Source organism: Ixodes scapularis, unplaced genomic scaffold (assembly GCF_016920785.2).
Source record: "Ixodes scapularis isolate PalLabHiFi unplaced genomic scaffold, ASM1692078v2 PGA_scaffold12__126_contigs__length_90152505, whole genome shotgun sequence".
Classification (NCBI taxonomy): domain Eukaryota; kingdom Metazoa; phylum Arthropoda; class Arachnida; order Ixodida; family Ixodidae; genus Ixodes; species Ixodes scapularis.
In genome coordinates, this window is record NW_024609838.1 from 21163084 (window position 1) to 21189574 (window position 26491).

The window sequence follows — 26491 nt, forward strand, 5'->3', positions numbered from 1 at the left end:
AGACCAAAAAATAAGCGCCGAAAGTTCGTTGTAGTATCCCTTTAAAACACTTGCCATGAGCGGCCAAGAGAAACTTCTGCCCTTTGCTTGGCTGGTTCTTGCTGCCAAGACCTGCATGCACTGCACTACCAACGCGTGAACGCCATACATGTCTGCTCTGTTCCATGGGCGCCGCCATGTTTGTTTATGCTGACGCAATGACACGGGAAAAAAAAGGGGGGGGGGGGGGGGGGGCTGCGTTTTTTGCGAGACTCCGTTTTTTTTTTGTTTTTTTTTTAGAAACCTTCGCACATATCGTAGTGCAAGAACGTCGAAAAGGCATAGTCACAAAGCTCCAAGAACAACACCAATGCCAAGAGTGCTGTAAAAAGCAAATACCTTATTTTATGCGCAGCCCCTCTCTTCATAAGAGCCTGCGCTTGAGATTATTATTTCACATTTTTATCGCTGGGCGCTAAGATTTCGGACGCTGGTCTATAGACCTTTCTAGCGGCAGTCTCGAACGAATCCATTTACAGCGCGCGTCCCTGGTTTTGAGAGTGTACGTCAGTGTTGCCCGACTGCGCTGAGCTGTGGAGTTTCTCGTCAGTAAGCTGTGGCAGCCTGCGTAGGCGCAATTCTGGACGCTGGTGGCGGCTGAATTGCCGCGTTTTCTTTTTTCTTTTGTGTTCTGTGGCGAACATAATTTATAGAGGTCTTTAGAAAGCAGTGATCTATTTTTGGGACCGAACAAAAACAAAGAAATGAAAGCTGTTTTGGTGAGTCCGTGCGCGACAGAACAAATGCAACTGGAATGTTTGTTTCATTTTATGTTCATCGTTTTACGGCACCGTAGACTCAGCCGTGTCAATCTATAAAGGTCAAAATATTTGACCACGCAGGATATCCGAACTGCATGGATATTCCCCGTCCACAACATGAAATTCAACGAGTCTCGTCAATCGAATAACATATATTGTACGTACACCACGGTGCCGCGTTATCCGAACAGGATTTGAGAAAGCTCTCAAGTAACACAGCATATCCAGTATATTGTGTCGGCGATAGCCGCTTCACGACGATCGGACGGAATCCGGCGCGTTTTGGGGAACATGTAGAAGAGAGCAGGCTTTTTTGCACAGCTTCAAAGCAAATGAATGAACCCTCGGACCCGACCCTATAGGAAGCGAGCATGCCGGCCGTGTCGCGGCGGTCGCCTATTGTTCGCCGCGACCTAGCGGTAGCCGCCGCAGGAGCATCGGGGAGCAATGGCGACGAACAGCACGGCAGACAGTGTCCCCGTCGTGATTACGAAGGAATTTAAGGCAGTTACGAATTCGGAAAGTTCCTTCTGTAGCCGGTGCCGTCGGCGCAGAATCATTGGGAAGTAAAAGCAACGAACACCACAGAGGACAGAGGGCGATTACGAATCCGGAAAACTTCTTCGGTAGCCGGTGCAGAATCATCGGGGGGAAGCAATGGCGACGAGCAGCACAGCGGACAGTGTTCCCGGGGTGATTACGACGGGGTTTAAGGCGGTTACGAATCTAGAAAGCTTCTTCCGTAGTACCAATATAAAGAAGGGATACACCTTCGTGAATCTGGCCGCGTGTACGACGTGAAGGAGGTCCGTTTCGACGGACAAGTGGATGTCACGGAGCGCCGTACTCCGCTAACAAAATTAAGCGTGCCCGCAAAAAATGTAGTTGGCGTTGAGTGGACCGTGGTAATTATGTACGTTTATTTCTGAATCAGCTTGACAATAACTGGGCGATTTTTTTCGCGCCGTTCCGCGATTCCGACTACTATCTTCCTGTAGACTGATGGAAACATCCAAGTGTAGGCTTAGGTGGGCGACCGCACTCCGCTTCTCGATTCCGGTGAAGTATTTGCCGCACACTTTAGAGTTTGCCGTCGGTGTCGATTCTGTTCCATTGTCGCTAGAATAGAAAAAAAGTTAATCGTATTATTCGTCAGCAGCTTAAACAAAGCGCGAACAGAAAGGTAAGAAACGCCACTAACCTGTATGGACGCACAAGTCGCACCTGTAGCCTGGTCGCGCAGTACTCTGCCTCGTACGGCCGTACGGCTTCGAAGGGACGATGTAGTACTTCGTGCCGTGTGCGATCTTCGACGTACTGTTGCAGCCGACCACACAGCAATTGTTGCGGCTTTCTTGGTGCGGAATAGCCATCTCAGAAATTACAACGCTAACCCACTACAAGGCACAACCAACGCAGCGACTGGCAGAAGCTCCCCGATGCGATGGACCCGTTTGCCGCTAGGGGCGCCCTGGTCGGGGCTTGAATTAGATGCGCACGGTTCCTATCGGCTATTTTTCGCGAAAACCCGGAACACAGCCGGGAAGGCTTTTTGGAGATTATTCTCAACGGAAATAATCCTCCAAGAACGTCAAACTGCCTGCGTCGCGGGCTGCTTGACGTTCGCTCTCTTCGTTCGTTTTCTGCGAGGGCCGAGCAGGCTACGAGCCCTGTTATTCCCTGGTTCTCACAGTGGAAGATAACATACATAGGGTAAGCATCCTAAACAGGCGAATAAAGTAAAAACTTCCAAGAAATGCCGGCGAATTCCGAATGTAAAATGCAGGTGGGGAGTCACGCTGACCGGGTTTCCACAGCTCAGGTGGGTGGCAGAAATTTCTGGCTGATAGGGGTCGCTCGATTCGCAAAATGGCGCCGGCCAGAGCGCTCTTTTTGCAAAGGTCTATAGACCTTTCCAGCGGCAGTCTCGAACGAAGCGATTTACAGCGCGTGTCCCTGGTTTTGAGAGTGTACGTCAGTGTTGCCCGACTGCGCTGAGCTGTGGAGTTTCTCGTCAGTAGGCTGTGGCAGCCTGCGTTGGCGCAATTCCGGACGCTGGTGGCGGCTGAATTGCCGCGTTTTCTTTTTTATCTTGTGTTCTGTGGCGAGCATAACTTATTGATGTCTTTAAGAAAGCAGTGCTCTATTTTTGGGAAGAAAAACAAAGAAATGAAAGCTGTTTTAGTGAGTCCGTGCGCGACAGAACAAATGCAACTGGAATGTTTGTTTCATTTTATGTTCATCGTTTTACGCACCGTAAACTCAGCCGTGTCAATCTATAAACGTCAAAATATTTGACCACACAGGATATATCCGTACTGCATGGATATTCCCCGCCCACAACATAAAATTCAATGAGTCTCATCAATCGAACAAAAAATATATTGTACGTACCCCTCGGTGCTGCGTTATCCGAACAGGATTTGAGAAAGGTCTCAAATAACACAGCATGTCCAATATACAGTGTCGACGATAGTCACTTCACGACGATCGGACGGAATCCGGCGTGTTTTGGGGAACATGTAGAAGACAGCTCCTTTTTTGCACAGCTTCATAGCAAATGAACGAACGTGCTTATTATGTCGCCACACCCCGGACCCGACCCTATCAGCTAGTTTTTGCGAAGACCCGGAACACAGCCTGGAAGGCTTTTTGGAGATTATCTCGACGAAAATAATCCTCTAAGCACGTCGAACTGCCCGCGTCACGGGCTGCTTGACGTTCGCTCTCTTCGTTCGTTTCCTGCGAAGGCCGAGCGGGCTACGAGCCCTGGTATTCCCTGGTTCTCACAGTGGGAGATAACATACAAAGGGTAAGCATCCTAAACAGGCGAACAAAATAAAAACTTCCAAGAAAAGCCGGCGAACTCCGAATGCAAAATGCAGGTGGGGAGTCACGCTGACCGGGTTTCCACAGCTCAGGCGGGTGCCAGAAATTTCTGGCTGATAGGGGTCGCTCGATTCGCAAAATGGCGGCGGCCAGAGCGCTCTTTTTGGAAAGGTCTATAGGCAACCTGCAATGGCTGTTTGGTATGGCGCTATCTAGCGACTGAAGCAAGAAACATTGGGTATGCCTGCGAGCAGGGTGTCGAACCGAAATTTTTATCGGTTCGGTTCCGGTTCGGGTTCACGGCTTTCGGTTCAGCTCCAGTTTAGTTCCGGGGAACAAAAAAAAAAAAAAAGGTTCGAACCGGTTCGAATAGGTTTGAACCGCAAAACTGAAATATATTTTCTGCGTTTTTTTTTTTTTTTGGCAATAGCACTATTTCAACAGTGAAACGAGTATTTATATAGCTTTTATCATTCGGTGAATTTACTTTTATTTTCAGGTACAAAAATGAAGTGCGTCATTTCATTTCAGTGAAACAGTAAAAGAAAAGCTAGATTAACATATATGACTCAACATCTATTTGTTTACGACAGTCGCATATATTTTACTTGAATCTAGATGTTATCAGTTTGATAGGTCGCCTAAAATACCCGTTAATGCTACAACTTTGCGTCGCAGTATTAAAAGTCGAATCTTGCTGTGCTCTTAAACTTAGCTTGAACTTGGGAATTAATTACAGTACATAAAATCAGAAAATGGGCAGATCCTCGCCATATATATCCTGAAATCTAGTTCACAAAATACGTTTTACAGTATATATGATCACGACGCAACTGAGCCAAAAGCAAGAATATTTTCGAAATGCCAGGAAAGTTTTCGGACAAACCCTTTCAGTCTACCTTTTATCGAAACACTGAGCGGCAACCACAACGCTTGCTTTCCTGACCAATATTTTTTTACACTCAGCACCGTGATGCAGGCGAATTCATGCAGAAAAAAGTCACCTTCGTACTCAGGTCGGATTTGGCCTCAAATAGAGCGTCCCGAAGTGAACATTTTCGACATAGCTCGACGTTTCAGGATTGTTCTCGTCAAAATGCCGGTCAATTCAATTTGCAAATAAACATCACCCTCACTACTTTTTTTTAAATATTTCTAGTCATTACAGCTACTTAATTGGTCACTTCTTGACGGTCTGCGTGCGCAATCGTCATAGTTCCGCCACGCGCCACTGTGTACTTTGTTTTCGTCCAGCCCACAGACATAGAAGATTTTTGTTCATCAGGTAAAATGAGCAACAGACTTCTATATGTTTGAGAAGTTGAATATGCGTCTGGAACACATATGTTATTTAAATCAGCTTCAAAATAAAACATTTGTTTAAGGTTCTCCCGAATCACTTATAGATGTGCCTATTGTGGATAAAAACGCCGGTAAAGATTAGCAGATCATGTTTCAGATAATTTGGGGATGCATTTACTTATGATGTATATCTTTAGGTTGATCGGCCGTTCATTTATGTTCTCAAGGCAGCAATTTTTTTTTATTGTCATCAATAAATTTGACTATGAAGTCCACATAACTGCTTGAGACCGACACGGGAGGATGATACTCAAAATTACGCCATCAGTTGAGTCTGCGGAACGCGCCTTTTTGTTTGCTGTTCGGCAAAGTGAAACACCGCGTCGCGGGCTACGCCAAAAAGGACTGTGTGCTCACGTCATACATCTGAAGGCAAATACATGAAATGTGCAGAAAGAGAGATAATAACTGGTATTCTTCTAAATATTCCCATACAGGACGCTTTATTGCAAAAATAAATGCATAGAAATGCAGGTTTTAAGCGTAAACAACTTTGACGGAACTCCGTCCGGTAGAGTAAAAAATTTGTGACCTTTACCAACCGAGTCCTAAATATCTAGGAGCCCGATGTTTCACTAGGTCGGGCTCAATAGGTCGGCAGCCACTTAACCATTGGCGTATGTCAACGGACTATCTGGAGAACTGGAGCACGTAGTTCTTGTTTGCTGCTTTCTGCATGTACTGCATTTATAGGGCACTTGAAGAACAAAAAAAAAAACAAAAAAAATCCGAGGGCATCTAAGCACTTCTGAGTTGTGAAGGCGAAATCATGAATGTCGTTCTTCTGCTCCCTTAGTTCGTCTGCGGCGTAGTAGCGTGGACGGCCTCGTTTCGTTGGCCGACGGCCGAGCGCGCGCTCTTGTGAAGTGGCGTCGCCTCGCTGAGCTCGGCCGTGCAACCTCTTCGGAGTTTGCCCGAGCGGGCTGTGCGGCCAGGCCCGCACCGCCGCACCCCTTCCGGCGGCCGGGCTGCTGCGTGCGCTGCACCGCCATGGAGAGCGCTACTCTGGTGGCGTTTTTTTTGGAACTACGCCGCACGAGATCCAATGGGAGCCTCGTTCCTTGATGACGCGCTCCAGCCAATGGGAGCCTATCCATAAGATTCCTGCTACACACGACATTGGGACGGGGGAAGGCACCGTTTGGCTCGGCTTTAAAGCTGATGACGTCGGTTCGATCCATGGGGCAGGTAATGTTTTTGCATTAAAAATGAAGGAAGCCAACGACACACCGTAATGGAAAAGAAGCTGCAGCTCTCCACGTGCAAATAGTTGCCCCTGGTGAAAGTACCGAACCGGTTTTGAAACGTCGGACTCCTAACTGTCAGGACTTAATTGGTTGGTTATGATCCGTATTTCTCTAATAAAGATACGTGAATTTATGTTCCTAATTACACATAAATATCGGGAAGAGCAGACACTATGTTTCTAATTTGAATCACTTTTGGACATCGGATTGCACGAGCTCAAAACTTCGGAGGGAATACATTTTCGGGAGGCGTAAGTTATATTCGGTTTTACATGACTCATTTTACAACTCTGTGCTTTATCAGTCATGCGTCTCTAGCATTTTATTAGGCTGCCGCATATCATCGCGAGGCTGCTATATATACTGCACAACTTTACAATTTGGACATCCCCTTTCGCTATACTTCGTTAAAGGAGCGGTGCAACGATACTCAATTGGAATGTTTTTCACTTTGCACGAGCTTACTGGCACACCTGGGACTCAAGGATACTCACACGCAACGCCACTGTCCAAGAAACTCCTTTGTGCGGTGTAATTTCAAGGACAAAACCGATCATTTTCCTTTGCAAAATTTGATGACGTAACGTGGGTATCGCAGTACACCCCATATTACGATATTTGAATGCGATTCATAGATTGGACCCGAGCATTGCGTGGGCACTTGATTTGGGCTCGTGATAATTACTAGCTCGAGAACCATTCCGGTATTGGTCCATGTTCAATCGCTGCAACGACCACGATAGCCGAGCCATAACAATGTCTGGAACTCAACGCGTGTCCTGTGCTTTGCCAACCCCAGCGCGTGGCTATGATCAACATTGGCGGCATATAATCGGCTCCAGAACAGGTGGCCGCTTGTTCTGGCTGCATGCGAGTTGAGGGGGTGAACGGTGCTCGTTTTTCTTTAATTTTTTTTCCGGAACTTCTATTGCTTGCGGTGAAAAACAAACGGGTGTTTCATAGGTCATTAACGTCGGGGATCCGTTTTAAGCGGTATTCGCGCAAAGTACAAAAATTGTTGCACCGCCCCTTTAAAGCTAGGGGCATTGCAAAGGACGAAGAAAACCGAATAACCGAATGCTGCTTCAAAAAGCGTGCCTAGCGGCGTAGACTTTCCATTTTCCCAGGATGGGGGGAAGGGGGCGCAGGCTGAGGAGTTCTCCGGCCGGGTGGGAGGGGGTGCTTTTGCGCGGAAAAGCACCCTTACCCCCCCCCCCCCCCCGCCCCCCGAAAGTACGCTGGGATCCCCTTTCCCACGTATTTTGTCAATAAAGGCAACGTGGGCATTATTTTGTTTACATGCCACTACTACAAACTCGTTACATGGCACGTAAACAGCGCCTCGGTAAGGATCATGGCCCGGGCCCGGGGGGGGGGGGGGGGGGGGGGGGGGACGAGCCCCGATGACCCCCCCCCCCCCCCTGTAGTCTACGCCTATGGGCGTGCCTATCACTGTCATACACCAGCGTTCAGTGACGACACTGGTCTAGAGCGTCAGATAATGACGACATAGAATTATATAGGAAAGACTGGCTGAATAGGCGCAAGTGACCCCTTCTGAACCCTTCAAGAACGTGACTCTCACTCAAGCTTTTGTTTGGAACACCTGTAAATTTTTGGGGCCTTCACATCTTCATAACTAGACGTTAATTTCCAACATTTAAGAAGATCGCACATGGTTGTTGCACGCTTTTGTCGTTTAGGTTCTCTATTGGCTCAGACCAATAACGTCGTCAGCAAAAGATGTGCTCAAAATTCTAACCTATTTCACCTATTATGTTCGAAATACGTCCGATTTTTTTATTTTATGTTTAATGTGTTGCTAGGGTCACACTCGGTAGTTAGAGCGACCGTAATGCAAATTAAAAAAAAAAAAAAAAAATGGCCAGAAGCGCTTTGCAGGGCCCCTTCAAATCCAGACGCAGCAAATGCTGAAAGCGCGAGCATGTGGTCCTTACCAGTGCTTCCCAGTGTTGGAGAGTGCTTTAAGTACATTGTACTTAAAGTACTACTTCGAGTAGGTTTAGGAAACAATACTTTACTTGAAGTGCATTTTCGCCTCGTCAAGCTCCAATATGTGTGCGTTGCGCTCGTATACGTAGCGGATATCGGAAGCCGCCGGCATGCAATGGGGGGCTTATCGTACACCCTTTGCCAAGTTACACCGAGGCAGAGTATAACCTTAGGCCTCTCACTCTACTGGCGCCGCCTGACTGTTACCAACAGGCTATACTGTCACAAAAAATTAGGCAGCAAAAAAAAAAAAAAATCTTGACGCTGAAAATTAGAGCAACCGTCCTCGCACAAACACTACACTCTAAGAAAAAAGAGAGGAGAAAGGTAGCAAAAGCGACCGTTCCTCCTTGTTGCGGACAAGTTGCCCAGAGAAGGGAGGAACGGCAGTTCAGATGGAAGGAGGAGCGCGAGTTCCTCCTTGTTCAGTTGGCGCAGGGGTAGAACATCGCGCTACTGACCAAGTGGTCAACGGTTCGATCCCCAGAAAAGTGGGTTTTTTTTTTTTTTTTTTTTTTTTTTTTTTTCGTAAAGTTTTTCTTTTAATTTTTGCTTACCAAAACACACATAAACAAACCCAGACCGATGAAAGGAAAATTAAAGTCCTTATTATTCTCCGAGACGTTTTCCTCCTCCAGGCAGACCGGAGAAAGCTTTCGCCCTCCCGACCCATCTTCTTTCGGTTTCGTTTTTCGAGCACATCGCGCACGTTGTTTAATAAATTAATGTTGAGTTCATTGAGCTTCAGCGGCAGCGAAGGCCGCCTGTAATTCCGTCTTCTAGTCCAAACGTGCAGAACATTTCTGTTGCATTGACGTTTTTACCACTAATTTTATCAAACGAGCTAACGAAGCCGCTAGAAACAGCGAAGTTCCGGAGCAGTGCCAGCAGCGCTACATACACTGGGTAAGACGGCCGTCTCCAATTTGCGGGACACACGCAGAACTACAGCAGCGAAACCACGAGGAACTGTTTCGACGTTTTCGACGTTATGGAAATCGCGGGAACTGCGTCCAAGGAAGGCAGGTTTTCCTGCCGGCTGCCTGGGTGCCTTCCGTGCTGAGTTCGGTTCCGTTGTCCCGTGCCGAGTGCCAACCGGCGTTCAACGTGATTCTTCTGCGTGTCAGCAGCATCGTCAACGTGGTTCTGTATTTCTTCGTGTCAGCGACATCGTGATGGCAGTGTTGTGGGTTGTGAACAGAAGTCTGGAATTATCGCCGATGTGACCGTGTGTTCGCGTATCAGTGGTGTAACAACAAGATGAGATGACGTAAACTGTCGGGCATTGATGCCGCTGGTCGGGCCGTTATCGGAGGGGCCGGGGTGTCGCAGGATGACATTCCGCTTTACATTAAAGAGTTTAAAACCACTTGAGGGTTTAGGTGCAGTCGATCGACGTGTGGATAGTCATGTTGGAACGCTGGTCTGAACGGTAAGCTGCTATCGTACAGTGGCCAATGTGACTGTCGGTCCCCGAGAGCGATTGCGCTCTGGGGAAAAGACAACACTACGAAAGTATGACGGAAAGTACGTATATTTATAATGGAAGTTTAGCATAAAAAAAAAAAGACAGGCAAAATCGAAAAAAAAAACAAAAAACGCTATCCTTTATTTTACTGTTTAAATATATTACGGTTCCTGTAGAAACTGCCCTCTAAGTGGCGCGCTGGGATGAGCGCTAGAAGTTTTCGAGCTCGCAACGGCGCAGCTCCGTACACTTAACAGTTGTCGCAAGTCGCGGCTTTGACTGCATTCAAGTTGATCGAAAAGCGATTTCTGTGCCCGTAAAGCATCACTTCCAGCTGAGTGGATATCCGCTCTACAGAGATTAATTCAAGACGGCAATTGCAGCTTTGCGCGAACAGCACAAATAGAAAAACGAACACTACAATATAAATACTGGCTACGAAGGGCCATGCGGGAAAACAAACTCATGGCTTGGAACCACATTGGAGCGGCTCGATTTATTGGCTTTCAAATAATTATGGCATGATCGAGCGTCTTCTTTTTAATAAGAGATTCATCCCCTGAGCCATTAAAAATAGCCTCAGATGTATGACATTGCTGGAAAAAAATGAACATGTTCGGAATATTTTTTTTTGCTTAGGGAGTCACCGAAAAATTCCGTACGTTCAAAACGACCACTATAAAAGACGGAAACGAAGGGCTCGGTAGTAGTGATCGGGGTAGTGTGTTGTTGTGTTGATGTTTGTATGTGCGATGCCTTTGTATGCGTTCAATATATGTTGACCTGATGTTTGTAGTGTGCGCAAGGTGTCTACATGTGTTAGAGATTCCGAAGAAAAGGAAACGCAATTGTGGCGTAAGGAGTAAAAATATTTTTTTGTAAAACATGAATTGGGCGGTACCTAGCGCCACCTAGCCTAGCTACGTGCGTTTACTCTGCTTGACCCTGCCATCTGGTGGCAAGCGATTTAACATCCTTTTACGCTACGCGGCTACGCCAGCTACGCCATAATTTCGTGTTACCGTGCTGAGATAAGCCAAGAGGTTGCTTCGGAGTTGCTTTTTTTTTTGAGAGCGGCTTTTGGTTTTGCGGGCGAATGATTTTCACTCCTCCGTGATGTGCGGTTGACGCAACGGTTGACGAAGGAATTGTGGCTCGAGGAATAGCAAAGGTAGGACATAAAGTGCGCGAACTGAGTGCCGGTTGTCTCCGTTGAACATCGCAGTGCTGACGATGAGAAGACTGAGTGACTGCATGCTTTCGAAACGTAAGTTTCTTTACCTGCAGGGGTAAAGAAACTTCGGAAATAAATACAGTTCGCGGAAAGCTCGTGTTACGTTTTTATTTCCCGCTCCTCTCGCTTCGTGCAATAGACTTAGTGTTCTCGTTAAGCCTTACCGAGCTCGATTTGCTCGATTCGTGGCCGCCATAATGAGATGCAGTCGACGGAGGAACTTTTCCTCCCCTGCTTAAAAAGTTTCTCCCTTTCTGAAGGAACATATGTGTCAAGAGCGTTCCTCCCTTTAGGGAGGACTATACTGACCCTTTTTTCTAAGAGTGTAGGGGCCGATATATAGGGCGAGTGTAATTCTGAACAACCACAAAACCCAAATCTACAGAACAAGATGCCGAAGGAAAGAAAGTCTTATTTTTGCTAGGCCGCTGTATCTTGCAGTGTGGTCCAAAGGCAGCAGCGGCATATCCTCGGGGCGATGAAAAGTCGTCAGTCCGAACTTGTCGTTCCGTCACTCGGAGAAGTGACATCACACACCACACACAAACACGCAAACCACACGCCGAACGTAGAAACGAACTTGAATACCCTTGCGCCTATGCGTAGTGAGAATATGAAGGCTCTTCTGAGTTTCTGATGTTCTGTGCAACTAGAAGATCAATCTAATAACGAATTGCGTCGGACGCCACCTCGACATGCAAAGAAGAAAGCAAGACGGACTTCATCGCATCCGTGAGGGACCATCGAGACGGGCGTCTCGATGGAGGGAAATTTCACGAAGTGAGGGGAACCTTCGCCAAAAATGGGGAAATTTTAGGCGTCCAATGAAAGAGGGTAAAACATGAAATGCTCGTCGCGTCTGCGCTACAGGCGGTCGCCCTCTGTCCGAAGGCCCTGTTTCCAAACGTCTATCGTCTCCTCAAAACCCTATAGCGACTCTGCGCGTAACAACGGCAGAAGCTGAGCGCTCGCTCTCTCCACTACGACGGTTGAAAACACACCTGAGAGCGTCCACTTCGAATGAGCGGCTGCTAGGTCTAGTGCTTTTGAATGTTCACCGCAACATTGAAGTTCAAGCTGTGGACATCCTATTTTTTCTTTGCCGTGAACGCAGGTGGCTGCATCTTAATATGTAGGCGTTCGGCATAAATGAAATGATCAAGAGAGCCTGCAAATTGCTTTCTGAAATAACTAGTCGCAATTACTTTTTTTTTTTGCGGTAATTTCTAGTCGAAAGAACGTAATTCCGATCAGTACACAAGGTGTGCGTGCTCAACCTGTTGCTTAGAGAGCAATTGTTTTTTTACAAATCATTTATTATTCCTTACATCACTGACATTGTTTTATATTATCACCATGTGTGCGTTTTATTATGTCCACTGTAGTTTCATTGAACTATGTTTTTCAGTGAGGATAGTTTGTTATACTTTGCCTTGAAATCGCCATCCTTCACCCCACAATTGTTTCGAAATATCCGTTCTCTATATATCTGAGATCAAGTTCCGCATCCCATCATATAAGCATGAATGAAGAAATATTGCCTATTTATTTATTTGAGCATTTTCTACCCCACAAACATTCCTCCCGAAAGATAGTCTGCGCTCCCCCTTTGCTCCGTGCCCCGTGCAAGACCGACTGCCTGAGCAGGGTGGCGAGCGGGCTCAATGTGTTGGCCCAATGGGCACCGGGGGGTAACTTGAGCATTTCATGGGGGGGGGGGGTTCCATCTCCCCTCCCCCCTTTCCTGCCTACGCCACTGGGTTCATGCAAGCACGATCGTTGGAATCCAGGCCGACACTGAGCGTGTGACCAAAAGTATCGCTGGTCGGCCTAGGCCAAAGGCCGAAGCCGACCACAGGAATGAATTCATCACAGGTAGGAGTTCATCATACTCGAGTTGGTCAAAAGCTAACTTGGGTATGATGAATTCAACTTTTATTAATGAAAATGAGAGCAATTTGAGACTGTCAACTTTGTTGATGCTGGATGACTCGAAGCTTACACCGTGCATTATCCGGTCGTGATGTCACACATATAGGAACCATATGAGGACCCAAAACATCTCGTCGCCAGACTTGAGGACACCTGCCCCCATGAACGTGTCTGCATAGAGTTTGTGGTGATTATGGCACGTGGTGTCGAACGTTTAGCAAGCATCAAGCACCGTCTCCTTGTCCGATATGAGGCCGTCTGTCGCCGCTGGACAGAAGACCAGCGTTCGGTCACTCCTCTGCCTGAAAAAAAAAAAAAAAAAAAGAGAGAAGGAAAAGAGAATGGAAATTTCACTTTGTTTCCTGCGTTCTTTGAACTAGTTGATGTTACGTCCGAAAACTTCTTCCGGAAATACGCTATAGAGAGATTGACTCTTGTGCGCGACGGGCGATCAACAGTAGTGTCTAATATCACCTGCGTGATGCACGTTAAAGATTCATCAAAAGTACTAGACTAAGTTTATTATTTATGAAATGTAAAAAAAAAGAAAAAAAAATACCATTTTTTTTTATTGCAAAAAGAGACTGTTTTGCCGGAATCCCGGACAAAAGCTCACCGGACAAAGGCTCACCGGACAGAAACTCACCGGACAAAAGCTCACCGGACAAAAGCTCACCCATTTTTTCACTGACCCGGACAAAAGCTCACCCATATTTTCACAGACCCGGACAGAAGCTCACCACGAGAAAATTTCATGTTGGTCTTAACACGAGTGCGGACAACTTAGGTGCATGCGTGCGACACAAAAAGGCAACGATAAATTAAATCTGACAGGCGCATGGTTTGTTGATTTTACTAGAAACAAGTTTATTTATCGATTGGTTAGAAGCGAATGCAGTCCCACACTAGCTCCAGCAGTCTTGGTAGATCTCGATGTACATGCAAGCCCTTGCAAATATTTCTAAGACGATTCTCTAGGTGCAGAGTAATTTTTCGCACCCGCTTTACGGTGGGCTCACCTCTCCGGGCTTTTGCCAATGCCGTGGCAACGAGCGCCTGATTTTGCTGTAGGCATTCAATCAGCCTCAAGACGCTTGGATGGGCGTGGCGGACGAGCTTCTGAAACCCGGTACTCTATCTTTCGCAGGTGTTGCTCATCCGGTCTTTATCTTGAAGAGTGGTGTCGTACATATTCCACCGTACCGGGGGAAACTCCGGTCGCCGTCGGCGCAGAGTCAGGCGAAGGGAAGAATTCGCTCTGGGTGCCGCCGCAGATGGAACAGAAGCATAACGGAAGCGGCCGTTGAAATGCGTGCAATCAAAATAGTTCAGCAGGTAGCGATGTCACCGGTAGACTTTTCCCTGGTGGTTAGTTCTTGTGGAACAAGCTGTGGTGGAAGGAACCCGAGCCTATCTAAAATCCCGCACAATTTTTTTTTTGTTTGGTCATCTGCCTTGTACTTTGCCAAAAGGCCGAACTCCCGTTCTTTCAAAGTATTTTTAAAAAATTCGCAACTCAATGGTGGATGAGGTACAAGTTCTCCTAAAAATGGTTCAATGTCCATTGCGTCTGCACTTTATTTCAGCCCGTGTTTCGCCCGGGTAGGAAAAAAAAAAGAAATCGAGGTGAGCTTTTGCCCGGGTCTGTCAAAAAACGGGTGAGCTTTTGTCCGGGTCTGTCAAAAAACGGGTGAGCTTTTGTCCGGTGAGCTTTTGTCCGGTGAGCTTCTGTCCGGTGAGCTTTTGTCCGGTGAGCTTTTGTCCGGTTACCGTTTTGCCGAACTCTCATTCTCCGCCTTAATCTTGCGCTAGTGGTTTGAACCAGATGCAAAAGTTTCAACACGTACTAATCGTTATTCCATGCAAAAGTTACACGTGATTTTTTTTTAAATTTTCGGTAGGAAAATGGAGGCCTACAGAGCTCGAACACGTAGAGTTCTACTCTCTAACAAATGCCTGCGCGTCTATACTTACCCGCAAACACTCGAAGAGCGAATCTGTGCGATCTAGAAAATCAGCTCAGCGAATGATGAGGCGGACCTTATCATACGCTGGGCTGAATTTGTAGATCGCAATGATTAGCTCTTCAAGTGTTTTGTGAGTAAGTAGACACGCAGGCATTTCTTAGAAAGTATGGTGCCAGTTACCAAAAACGGTAGAAAACGGGCCCCATTTCCCCGTTGAAATTTTCGTAAAATCACTTATATTTTAAATGAGATAACGGTTAGTGATCACACTTTGACATCTGGTTCAAACCGCTAGCGCTACATATGGGCGGAAAATCAACGTTCGGCAATGCCGTTTCAAAGAAAGCCTGGCATGGAGGGCGCAAGCGCTTGAACACTCGACTTCGCCTGCCACTTCGCTCTTGCGCCATAGCTTCGCCAGTGCTTTATTTTACATGCAGTCTCAGCTAACACACTGATTCCAGCAAGCCAGCTCAAGCTCTAGTGATACGCGATTGAGAACAAAAGTAAAACTAACGCTTTCATAATAATACAAATAAATTGTCTGCACAGGCATGTCAAATGCAGGTTTCTTTCTCGCTTGAGCTTCCAACGTGGCACAAAAGAACATATTCGCGAACAAGTGGTACCCAATCGCGTATTTCGTCGCATTGATAACGCCCCCAAAGGTTGTGGGGATTCCTGTGGTCTCCCTTCCCTGATGGCTGTGATAACGGCCGCGGGTCGGAACGCTCGGCCTCTTTCGCCGTGAGCTCCGACCTGTTCGTGAGGCGGAGGGTCCTCTGTCTTGGGGGGCCTTCCTCTCACTGTCTCTCGGGGGGACCGATTTCCGTTCCCCCGCTCGGATGCGGATATGCGGATAACTGCGGACAGGCGAGGAGGTTTTGCCTCTTGTCTTCCCGCTTTCGGGAAAGAGACTCGTCCGGTGACCGCGAAAGCGATAGGACATGTGTCGGTGACTTCTCCGATGCTTCCCCGGTCTTAGCTCTCCGGAGCCCCGCGTCCGGCAGGTAAGGACCTTTTTCTTACCTTGCCGGCGCGGGGGGCATTTCGGATGGGGACATTGTAGTTCATTTTAAGAGTGTTCTAATAAATGCTCTAGGACCCTGTCCTTACTCTGGTACGTGTGTCTTCTCTTCCGCTATAATCGAGAAAGTGATACAAGGTAGACGATCATTGGAACAGACAGAGGTAATTTATCGAACCGACCCGCGGTAATAGCCCTAAACGTCGTCCACATTGCCACGGAGATGTGGGGACCGCGCTAGGTTTGACGTCTCCTTTGAGATCGCCGCCGCTGTTGAGATAATCCTTTGGTCACTCTATCAGCACCTGTGTTGGTAGCTAGCAAAACCCCACAAGGTGTACGTCCGATCTTCGCTTCATTTGTCTCGTTTCTTAACGCCACTTTGCCGTTAACAATAGCGGACTGGAATAACTCGCCTAACAGTATTGTGACCCAGATAGATACCACATTCATATCGCATCTAAGTAACCATTTGCAAGTGCACTAATAGTTTTTTTTATTTATATGCTTGTTTGAGTGCTGATTTCTGTTCCGATATGCCTTATCTAACAATGTTTCAATACCCCATTAACCCCTTGTGTAATGCCCGTAAGGTCCTCAAGGCTTAATAAATGATGATGATGATACGCCAACCCATCGCCTGTAAACGGAAGCGTTTGCAAACAGGAGCAATGGGCATGGCGCATGCGCAGTAACAAGTTTTTCGCAGAGCGAAGCATCTGCGCAAGCGCTGTGACGTCAGCACCAGCGTCACCGCCTTAGAGTGACATCAGAAATATGGTGATAACGATAATAAACCGCGGAGAGGGGAAAAAAAAGGGTGACAAAGGACAAACACAACAAGTCAAAAGTTGTCCCCCTTGTTCCTCATCTCCAGTGTTTATTATCGTTATTCTTGTCCAGCTCCTAGCACCTTCGCATTAATTGCATTTTCATCAGATATATGGCCTTTGAAGCGTCGGCCGTGTGAGTGGTGTATTATACCCCATTCACACGGCCAGCCTCAAGGTACGTTTAGGTACGTTTAGGTACTTAAAGACACCTTCAGCTACCTAAAGGTACCAGAACGTACCTTTGCAATCGACGAATCAGCCCGCTCTCTTGGTTCGCGAGCACATGCCACACGCGGAGGACCGTGAACTGGTTCGCCGCAGATCATAAAGGTGGGAATGGGGTGTAAGAAGCCGGGATAAGACTAACGCATTTCACCATTCATTCGTCCCTAAACCTTCTTTGAAATGGAACCACCTTCCGGCGTCTACGTATTCACTGTTAACGATCGATTGTTTAAAAGCGCTATTAACACCCTTCATTGTTTTGAGCCTCCACAAAACAAACGCATTTGCGAAACTTTTAGCAAACCGTTAAAGTGTTCCGCGTGCCGCACTACAGAAGCCTTTGAAGCGCTCGCCCGGGTGATACCATGACCGTGAGGCACGCGCTTAAAAAGCATGTTTCAAAAGCTCTGGTAGTGCTCTACATGGAACACGGCAACGGTTTGCTAAAAGTCCCTACTCTAGTGGTTCCATCAGAAGTCTGATTATGTATTCTTGAGAGCATTGTTTTTTTTTTGTTTTTTTTAATGTTTTGGAAGCTTCCTCTGTTGTTGCTGTTGAAGGAAGAGGGGGCATTGTCAAGCAGTTTTGTACTGCTTTTACCCCTCCTCTCCCTCTTCTTGTATGAAGAAAAAAATAAAGAAACTTGAAACTGAAAATTACTACCTTTTGTTAACCATTTTGTTCTTAGCCAGGGACTGAGGCAGGAAATCCTCGACTGTTCATTTTTCTTCTACTTTGAAACTTTCCTCTTTGCCTTTTGTTGTTTTATTGTTGTTTTCACTCCCCTCTATAGACCAACGCGCGGCCCTGACGTCACGCAGCTGCGGTGGCGCTGTCGACGGCACTGCGCATGCGCAGACGCTTCACATTTCGCGAATTCCGTTTCTGCGCACGCGCAGTGCCCACACCCGGTGTGGGCAAACGCGGGCTTGTTTGTAAACAGCGCGTCGGTCTATAATGACGATAGCCCTGAGGGCGTGTAAATAAATAAACAAACCACATTTGTAGTTCGCGATTAGCGTGCCGTGTGTTTATCAGTTCTGCGGGGACCTGCTGCAAAGTCTGTAGAGGGAAGCCAAGCGAAAACCAGAACTACTAATTCAACCACACTTTGGAGTAACACCGTTCGGCCAGCTTGGTGCTCAAAAATCATTGTTGTCAGTTGTCCGAAGCTCTATCTGAACTCGTAGAAAGCTGTTTTTTGTCCAGAAGTTTTGAAACAGTACGCGACAGAGCAAAACAATATCGCCCAAGCTTCCTGGTACCACATTTGAAAGTGAGGGCGACGCATTTCGGAATCGCAATGGTCGTCAATCGACCCTTTTCAAGAGCCCGCGCCTTCGCCTGTCTGCCATTGCTTGATCACGTACTCCGAGCACGTATTGGACACGAGTGTGACGTCACTGTTCGGCGAAGACCCGCATCCAATCACGCGCTTCGTGCCCAAGCAATGGCGACCGCCAATGTTGCTTGATGGTCTTTTGAAAAGGGCCCATTGTGCCCGCTCTGCGCTAAGCACCAAAATGGCAAGCCCACGGGCAAATCGGGGAGCGGAGTGCCGCTACGTAGCTTGGTGAAACCATAGAACGAAACAGTTCGTATCGCCATCTTGTAATAAAAAAAAAAAGAAAAAAAAAAGATGCGAGATTTTTTTAATTAAACGTAGATTGACCGCTATTCTGGCTCCGAGCGGGAGCAAGGCTCCAGGTTACGTCGTTTATCGCACCACAGACGATCAAGATTATGATATATCGTCCATCGACAACAGAACATTTTCCTGGAAGAAGCAAAGCAGAGCACCTGTTATCCATCGGCCAACGGAACAGATTCCAGGGAAGGGAATTGCTCGAGTTTCTGGCATTAGGATAACGTTTTCTTTTTTTGGAACGGAGGGCAGGACGTTAATTATAGACGGGATGACTATTATCCAGGGGCCATCGTAAGCTAGCCTCTCGAGTGTGATGCAGTCATAACAGGGTTGATAACCGTCAGATATCACTGCAGTATCGAAACGAAACAAAGACGGCGATATTCTTTTTTACTTCGATCGCTGCGCCAATTGGGTCATACGGCGCCAATGGGTTCACCGTGCTAGTCTTCTACATAATGCTGCAATTCACCAAAATGTGACGAATTTGCGCCAACGCGTCACCAAAAGCTCAATTTGGTGATTTATATGTCCCCTACTAATTCATATCACGCTATATACATTGCCGGATCCTTACAATATGTGAGGTGCCCATTTTGAACGATTTGTAATATCGGTTGTGCTGTTCGATTAGAAATTTGTATCAAACACGATAGCTGTCGGAAGTTCTCCAACTCGTCTGGCAAGTGCGCTTCTTAATATGCTTTGGTGTACTGCGGAGAAGCAAGTATAGTGTGGGCACAGCGATTCTGCGCGCTGTGCTTCGTTGCAACACAAATGTGTTCTCAAAAAAAAAAAAAAAAAAACCCTTTAAAATTTGTTATTAAAAAAAAAAATAGGAGAAGATTGGAGTGTGCCGCATGTTGACATGGCAATGCAACATAGCAGAAAAGTAGTAAAAAAAAACAAAAAAAAAACAAGATTATTATGCACGACTGCAATGCCCTGAATAGCTGCGAACATCATTGGTTGGGTCGTGATTGTTTCCTCAGGTTTGAGACTTAATAAAAAAATATTTATGTACACCGAGAGGGTTGATACATGTGTTTTTTTTAGGTTTATTAGTTATTTGAAATCCCTCGTTTTCTTTTTACCTCTCGTAGGGTTTTGACTCTTTGAGATTACATGTCACTCAATGAGTAGTTTCAATTAAAACTAGACTAGCTTTGGCTACGGATAAATGGACGCACGGAATCTACTGGATTTTGTTTAAGTAAACATGTTGATTGCCTAATAGAAATTGGGCATAACCATAACGCTATTCACAAGCAAAGGGTCGTTGGTGTGCTAAAAGAGGAAAGCTTCGTTTAGGTGAAATAAAAATCGCATTATTATTGCAACTTTCAAAATTAAAAAAAGAAAAAAAAAAAGATGCAGCTGCTGCTAGAGAACAAAAGCATACATACTGTAAGAATATTTTGTTTCCATGTCTGGTGCAAGCAGGACTGCACCGCTATTTGAGTGTTTGGGAAAATTACATTGCAAGGAATCCATTAGCAGCTACAAATCAGTGTGACAGCAAAAAAGTCACTGTATTTTTATTTGACGGGGGAATACTCGACTTTTTTTTAAACATGTTATTCACTGTAGATTAAATGGGAACGGAATTCACAGTTGTTCTAAGGTTGTTTTTGGTGCTCCAAACTGAACTTTAGGGTGCTCCAAAATGACATCAGCCATTCACATCACTGTCAATGTCACGTAATCATAGAGCGGTAAAAAAAAGCGTAGCAAGCCCCGTTGAAACTTTAATATTTTTACCAGCACCGATTGCAGAAATGTCCATGCTTGATAAACGCCCATGGGATTATATTGGGCTATTAGTTGTAACGAAGGCGGAGCTTCCCAGATCAAATGAGCAGTTTGAGAGTCGCACAGTATGTCCGGTATGTCGACATTATATCAATCAATCAATCAGACAAACTTTTTTCTGTGTGCTTACGAGTATCATTACTGCCATTATAATTTAAATACATATGGGCTCATGTATGTAATCAGGCTGTATACATCAATATATGTAATCCAGCATCTAACTAAAATTAAACAAAGCGCAAAAAAAAAAAAAAAAAAAAAAAGAAAGCCAACATTGCGATCAACCATCAACCAACTCGCCTACATCGGAACTTTAATCCAGTATTCATTAAATGTGGCCTGAGGAAGTTTCTGAGATCGCTTAAATATGGCGATAACTCATTCTGTGGGCTCTAAGCACCCTGGAATTCTATAAAGCATAACGATTCACAGCCGATTTCGCTATTAAAAAACAATCAAAGATCGAATGCACCGAGGTAATCTAAAACGATGAGAGGAACATTGTTCCGGCAGCTAGGACATGTGACCAATGAAAACGCGGCATTTTGTTGAGATTGCAAACCCTGCTATTACAAAATGTGTGAGCTTTTGTAGATGACAAAAGCAAATAAGAGGAATCGAAAAATGCCAATTTTTTTACGGAGAGGGAGCGTAACACTGCAATAATCGCCTAAGAAAAACGCACTTTTATTTTTTTTCGGGAGTGACGTGTCTGGTTGTTAGCTCTTCGGCGCGTGCTCGCTGCAGGTTGAATCGTAGTCTGGGCTGTATGGGCAACGAGCCGCGCGCATTGGAGTTATCACTCCGGGGTTCCACCGGTCGGAAGCGCGAGGATCCTTCGCTTGCAGTAGTCCTGGTTTCGGAACATGGTCCTTTCATCGCCAGAGATGACATTGGTGTGTTGCGATCTTTGACTACTTTTTTATAAGGAAATCGCGGTCGCGTATCGTCATGATTTAGGGATTTCTAGGATGCTTAGAGCCAGCAGAGTGAGTCAAGCTCCGTTCACACTCTTGCAACGGAGTACGACCGACAGAGACCAGACCGGCCTCTAAAGGCCCGTTCACACTCTTGCAACCGAGAACGACCGAGAGAGACCAGACCGGTTTTTAAGGGTTTTTAAGCTTCTTGCGACTTCTTAGGACCGGATGCGCTACAGCGGAGCTGGTCCTAAGAGATCGCAAGAGGCTTAAAAACCGGTCTGGTCTCTCTCGGTCTTACTCGGTTGCATATGCGTGACCGGTTTTTAAGCCTCTTGCGACTTCTTAGGACCGATTGCGCTACAGCGGAGCTGGTCCTAAGAGATCGCAAGAGGCTTAAAAACCGGTCTGGTCTCTCTCGGTCGTACTCGATATGTGTGAACGGCGCTTTAGGCGATCTCAAATACCTCCACGGGGCACCTTTAAACGGTGAGCAAAAATTAGTCACTAAAACAAATATCAAGGTCAGCTGTGGAGCCAGAACGATAGCAGATCAGTTTTTTTTTCGAACACTTTGGACTTTCTAGAAACAAGCAAACAAACAACTTAAGGGTTCTCACGTTCTCCGTGTGGGCTTGTTCATCGGGAGGATCTCGACGTGCTTCAGGAACATCCGGGACTTGAAAAAAATTTTGTCCGTCTTGTACTTGAAGGACGCCTTCTTGATGACCCCGACCCTGCTGGGCGTGGTGACCAGAAACGTGTACTTGGCGCCTGGGTACAGCTCTTCGGTCCTGCGAGCAATATTGCCGCCACTGCATGTCGGAATCTCATTGACTTAGGCACGACATTAGCCCTATGTTTCTTAAATTGACAGTGTCATACATACTTGTTTCTCGGGGTTTTCCCGAAGCCTTAATTATGCATTCATGCGTCATTACCAAAAAATTTAACTACTATTCTGATCGTTGTCGGGTATGCTGAAGCGCCTCACATTCCTGCGTCCTGCACTTGATGACCACTTTGCTTGTTGTCTCTCCTAAAATTTGAATGAGGTGTAAGTACAAAAAGGGAACGTGAAATCTAGATTAAAAGACCATGCAGCCAGTTTTGATGCATGTATGACGTATCAAAAACTGGTTGCAGGTTTGATACGTCATAAATAGTTCTAAAACGTATCAAACGTGATACGTTGGACAGGATTAGAGTCGCCTAAACTGAGGACGTGTGATGGCTTTGGTTCTCCGTAAGGCCCAGACCGCGCACTTTTATAGGTCGCGTGAAATGATTACTGGGAGTTAAAAATCGGAAAAGATATCGTAACAGGTGGGAAAGTATATTCGTCCACAACGAGTACATGGAAAATAATCGCGGAAGCGAAACAGAAAAAAAGAAATACTAACCTGCGGTTTACCTTGACAGTCGCTTCCCCCTTGCTGCCTTCCAAGGTGAGAAAGAAATTTCCGGTGACCGGCGACGAGCGAGAGTCCTTGGACATCTGGACGTTCACGAGGTAGTGATAAGCTGTCAGAAAAAAAATAAAAATAAAACAATCGCGTTTTTTTTTATATAATTATATATAGGGGCGTTTGTTTTGTTGTTAGGGGTGTGATAAGTAGGGTTTCGTATTTTCGGGGTTAATTGTTCGTCAAGTTCGGACGTGTTTTAAAGCACACATTGCGGAGATCTCATCCTCGTAGGTTGTCGTCGCCGCGCGCGCAAAGAATGGAAAAATCTTTTTTTTTTTTCTCCCCCCACTTGGCGCGAGGAGAGGGAAGTCGGAACTTCCCGTCGGCCGTGCCGCGCAAAGAGAGAGAAGAGGGCAGCCCTGGCGTCCCGCCAAGAATGGTGCGAGGAAGGGAGAATCTTCGTGTCGTCTGCTTGCAAGACTTGTTTTCAAACATTACTCGCATTATGCAAAATCCCACTTTGGCAGCACCCACGGTTGCTACGCGTAATGTTGGATGGTTTTAGAAACTTACACCGCGCATACCCCCTCACTTAACAGATCACGGAGCACTGGTTGCTCTCGTCAGTGGCATCCACGACGCCATCCACGACGGCTATGAGAATTAACCACGTCGCAGCTCCTTCCTCAAGTACGTGACGGCGCCATTCCACCCGCACTGCCTGCAGCTATCGCTGTCGTTCCTTCGCACATGGTGTGAGAAAAATTACGACTTTTTTTTTCGTTTGTTTTATTCCATGTTTTTCATCGTTTATTTTCAGTACCAGGCAAGAAATCGGGTCTTATGTTATAAAACAACTGCATGTTCATAAATGTGTGACCCCAAATCCCCCCCCCCCCCCCGTGTTCTCTTTTCTTCCAGGGTTCATGAAATTTACGCCCGCAACTCAAATACCTGAAAAACGTCATTCCGATACAGAGACCAGAAGGGGAAGGGGCACGGGACGCTGTTTCCAAAGAAAGAAGTAACCTCCAGGAAAGTAAGTTAGTACGAGCAGTGTACAGGCTCACACACACACACACACGCGCACACAAGCACACGCACACACAAAAAAGCAGCATATGTTGCTGATACATTTTTATTTTCCCAAAACAAAAGTTTTTTTTTTTTTGTTTTTTAGGGGCAGTTTTAATTTGGTATTTTTCGGTATATTTCTCTGATTCTAAGAAAACCACTTCGGTGTTTATTTATCGGGGTTCAGCGGTAATTACCGGAAACACGGAACCCTGCTCATATGAGTCATATAACTCAGCCACTTTGGTCTTCGTGCTCTTCTGCCTTCGTAGGAAGCAGGGGCAACGTAGAAATATATCGAATACCTTCCTCTAGCTTATCATGTGCGCTCCTTTTGCTTCGTGATTGCTTCTTTGGTGTTCTTATCTGCTGATACCACAATACCATTGGCTGAGCGACAAGAAGATACTCGGGGACGTGCCACGATCTGGGCCTCTTGAACCCTCGGTGGCCAATCAGTGATCGGTTGTTCTCTGCAACTCCAAGAAAATACATTCGACGATAATGTAATATTGGCAGTTTTTTTTTTTCTTCTCGAGGTAACCAGTAGATGTTATCTAAGAAATCCGGTGCGTCCGCCTTCCCACAAAGCCATTGGACGACCCAATCGCTGAGATTCGCGGCGGGTGGTTAGCGAATGACGAAATTGAAAATATGGTTAGACCTAAAAAGAACATTCTGAGCTGTATTTTTTTAGCCATTCTAGAAATAGAAAGCCCTTTCACACTGACAGCATGATCAGACTCAATGAAATTTAATTTGATTTGTTTAGCGATTACCAGTAGCACCAATGTGCACAACTTAGCGCTTGCGCATTGATGCTCTTAGGAACACTGCAGATAAGCTGTGATCTGGGAAAATGGGCAAACTGATGACTGAGGCGAAGCCAACTTTTGGGATGAACCTTATGGGCACCAACGATCGTTCAGAAGCACCTAAAAATACCAACGTGCAGATTGTTCATTGGTGCGCCCTTAGGAACATTGCAGAGAACCTAAAATCCCTGAAAAGGTGTAGTTTTTAATGCAGGTGAAACCGACTTTAAGGAGATATTGAGCGTCACGGACATCGAAATATATGGCAAGTTTTGTACCAAAAATATGCAGATTGAGTGAACTTCCTGGAGATTTGGTGTATATCAGTCTAATCTGATATGAAATTACCGACGAATCTGATTTGAACCGTTCGAGAAAAACACTGGTCTGTAAAATCTTGGTAACTAATCGGGTGCTTTCTGTGTATGTAGAGGGCAGACTTAAATTGGGTGGAGTTATTTTAACGGACGCTTGGAAGAGAATCTTCTAGTTCAAATTGAAAGTGCATTGTATCTGATTTGAGCTTACGCTGGCTACTTTCTGGGCGCGCTCAGCCAGCTAAAGCGCGCTCAGCCAGCTAAAGCGCGCGCTCAGCCAGCGCGCGCTTTAGCTGCAACTAGCGGCGAGCTTCCTCGCGCCGCACGCGCCGAGCGAGCAAAGATGGCGGTGATAGCTTTTAGCGCAGAGGCGCAACGCCGAAGGTTGGGGAGCGCCGAGCGAAGGGCGTAAGCACATCGGAGTAGGCCTCGCACCCTCGCACCTAAGCTCCCTTCCAGGTGGCGCAGCCTGTACCGCATTTCATTTTTGCCTGATAGTATTTCACCTCAAGTACTTTTAGATGTACTTCACCCAACACTGCATATGTTTGAAGCAAGCGCGTTTTGAACACCGTGTCTTTTGTACGAGGTGTGAGCAGTGTGATTACGGCTTTAGGGTGCACGGTTACACGGAGGCAGTTCGTACCACAGAACGGCTCGTCAGCGTTGGTGTCCAGGAACATCCGTCTCGTCCTGGAGTCGTTCTTGAAGCGCTTCCATTGGTCTGCCCAAAAGCCCATCTGGGCGCAGCGCGAGCCGTCGCTGCCGCAGTCGGAGCAGCGTCCCTTGTGGAACATCTCGTGCGTCGAACACTCGAAGGCCAGCGACGAGCACTGCTTGTTCGTGATGGACTCGATGACGTAGTCGATGGCACGCTGGTGGTGGCAGATCCCCATGGCGCGGGCACCTGCGGGCGCCGCCACATCGGTGTTTATCTTGGAAGCGTAAGGATTTCTGTTTTAAGCGTCAACTTGATTGTTCCTCTTCAGGGGAGAGGGTGGAAGAAAACAAAAAAAAGGTAGATAGGTGTTGCCAGTTGAACCTTCTCTACACTGAACACTTTCTGTGACCTCCTGAAAGACACTATGTGGAGCGCAAGTTCGTCTGCTTTTTTTGCAGGGGTTGTGGTGACGTCAGAATGCCGAGCTCTGATTGACTGTGATTGAAGGATAGTGAGTAGACTTCAAAGGAAGCAACCTTGAAATCTATCCACTATCGTTCAATCAGAGCCAATCAGAGCACAGCGTTCTGAAGCCACCACAACCCCTGTAAAGGAAGCAGACGAACTTGCGCTCCGTATAGTCACTGACAAGGTCTCGTGCACTTCGAGCGTGCGCGTGCAGTCAAAGCACGACGGAAGGTGTGTAGCGGTTGCTGCAGTGAAGGTTCCATTGTGCGCCAATCCATGTTCGCTGCGCCATCCTGCTCTCAAGCGCAAATGTGGCGCCAAAACTAGCAAAAAAAAAGGTTTTTTACGCTATATCTATTGAAGTACTCTTCTTTACTGGTCATAGTAGTTTACTGTGTTGTGTTCGTTTCGATCATTCTGAACCAATGTT

The 26491-nt window shown here is 46.4% G+C and overlaps 1 protein-coding gene across 2 annotated transcripts in view; it reads right to left on the reverse strand.

Moving 5' to 3' along the window:
- Positions 1-12822: 12822 nt before the first annotated feature.
- The window catches only part of LOC8043551 (pancreatic lipase-related protein 2), a 41278-nt gene continuing 27609 nt past the window's right edge, over positions 12823-26491 (reverse strand). For both annotated transcript variants that reach the window (XM_029985537.3, XM_029985536.3), the window contains exons 7-10: positions 25579-25839; positions 22721-22841; positions 21938-22111; positions 12823-13187 (exon numbers count right to left, since the gene is read on the reverse strand). In XM_029985537.3, the coding sequence (XP_029841397.2) occupies positions 13100-13187; positions 21938-22111; positions 22721-22841; positions 25579-25839 (644 nt within the window). In that variant the 3' untranslated portion in view covers positions 12823-13099. The remainder of the gene's footprint in view (positions 13188-21937; positions 22112-22720; positions 22842-25578; positions 25840-26491) is intronic.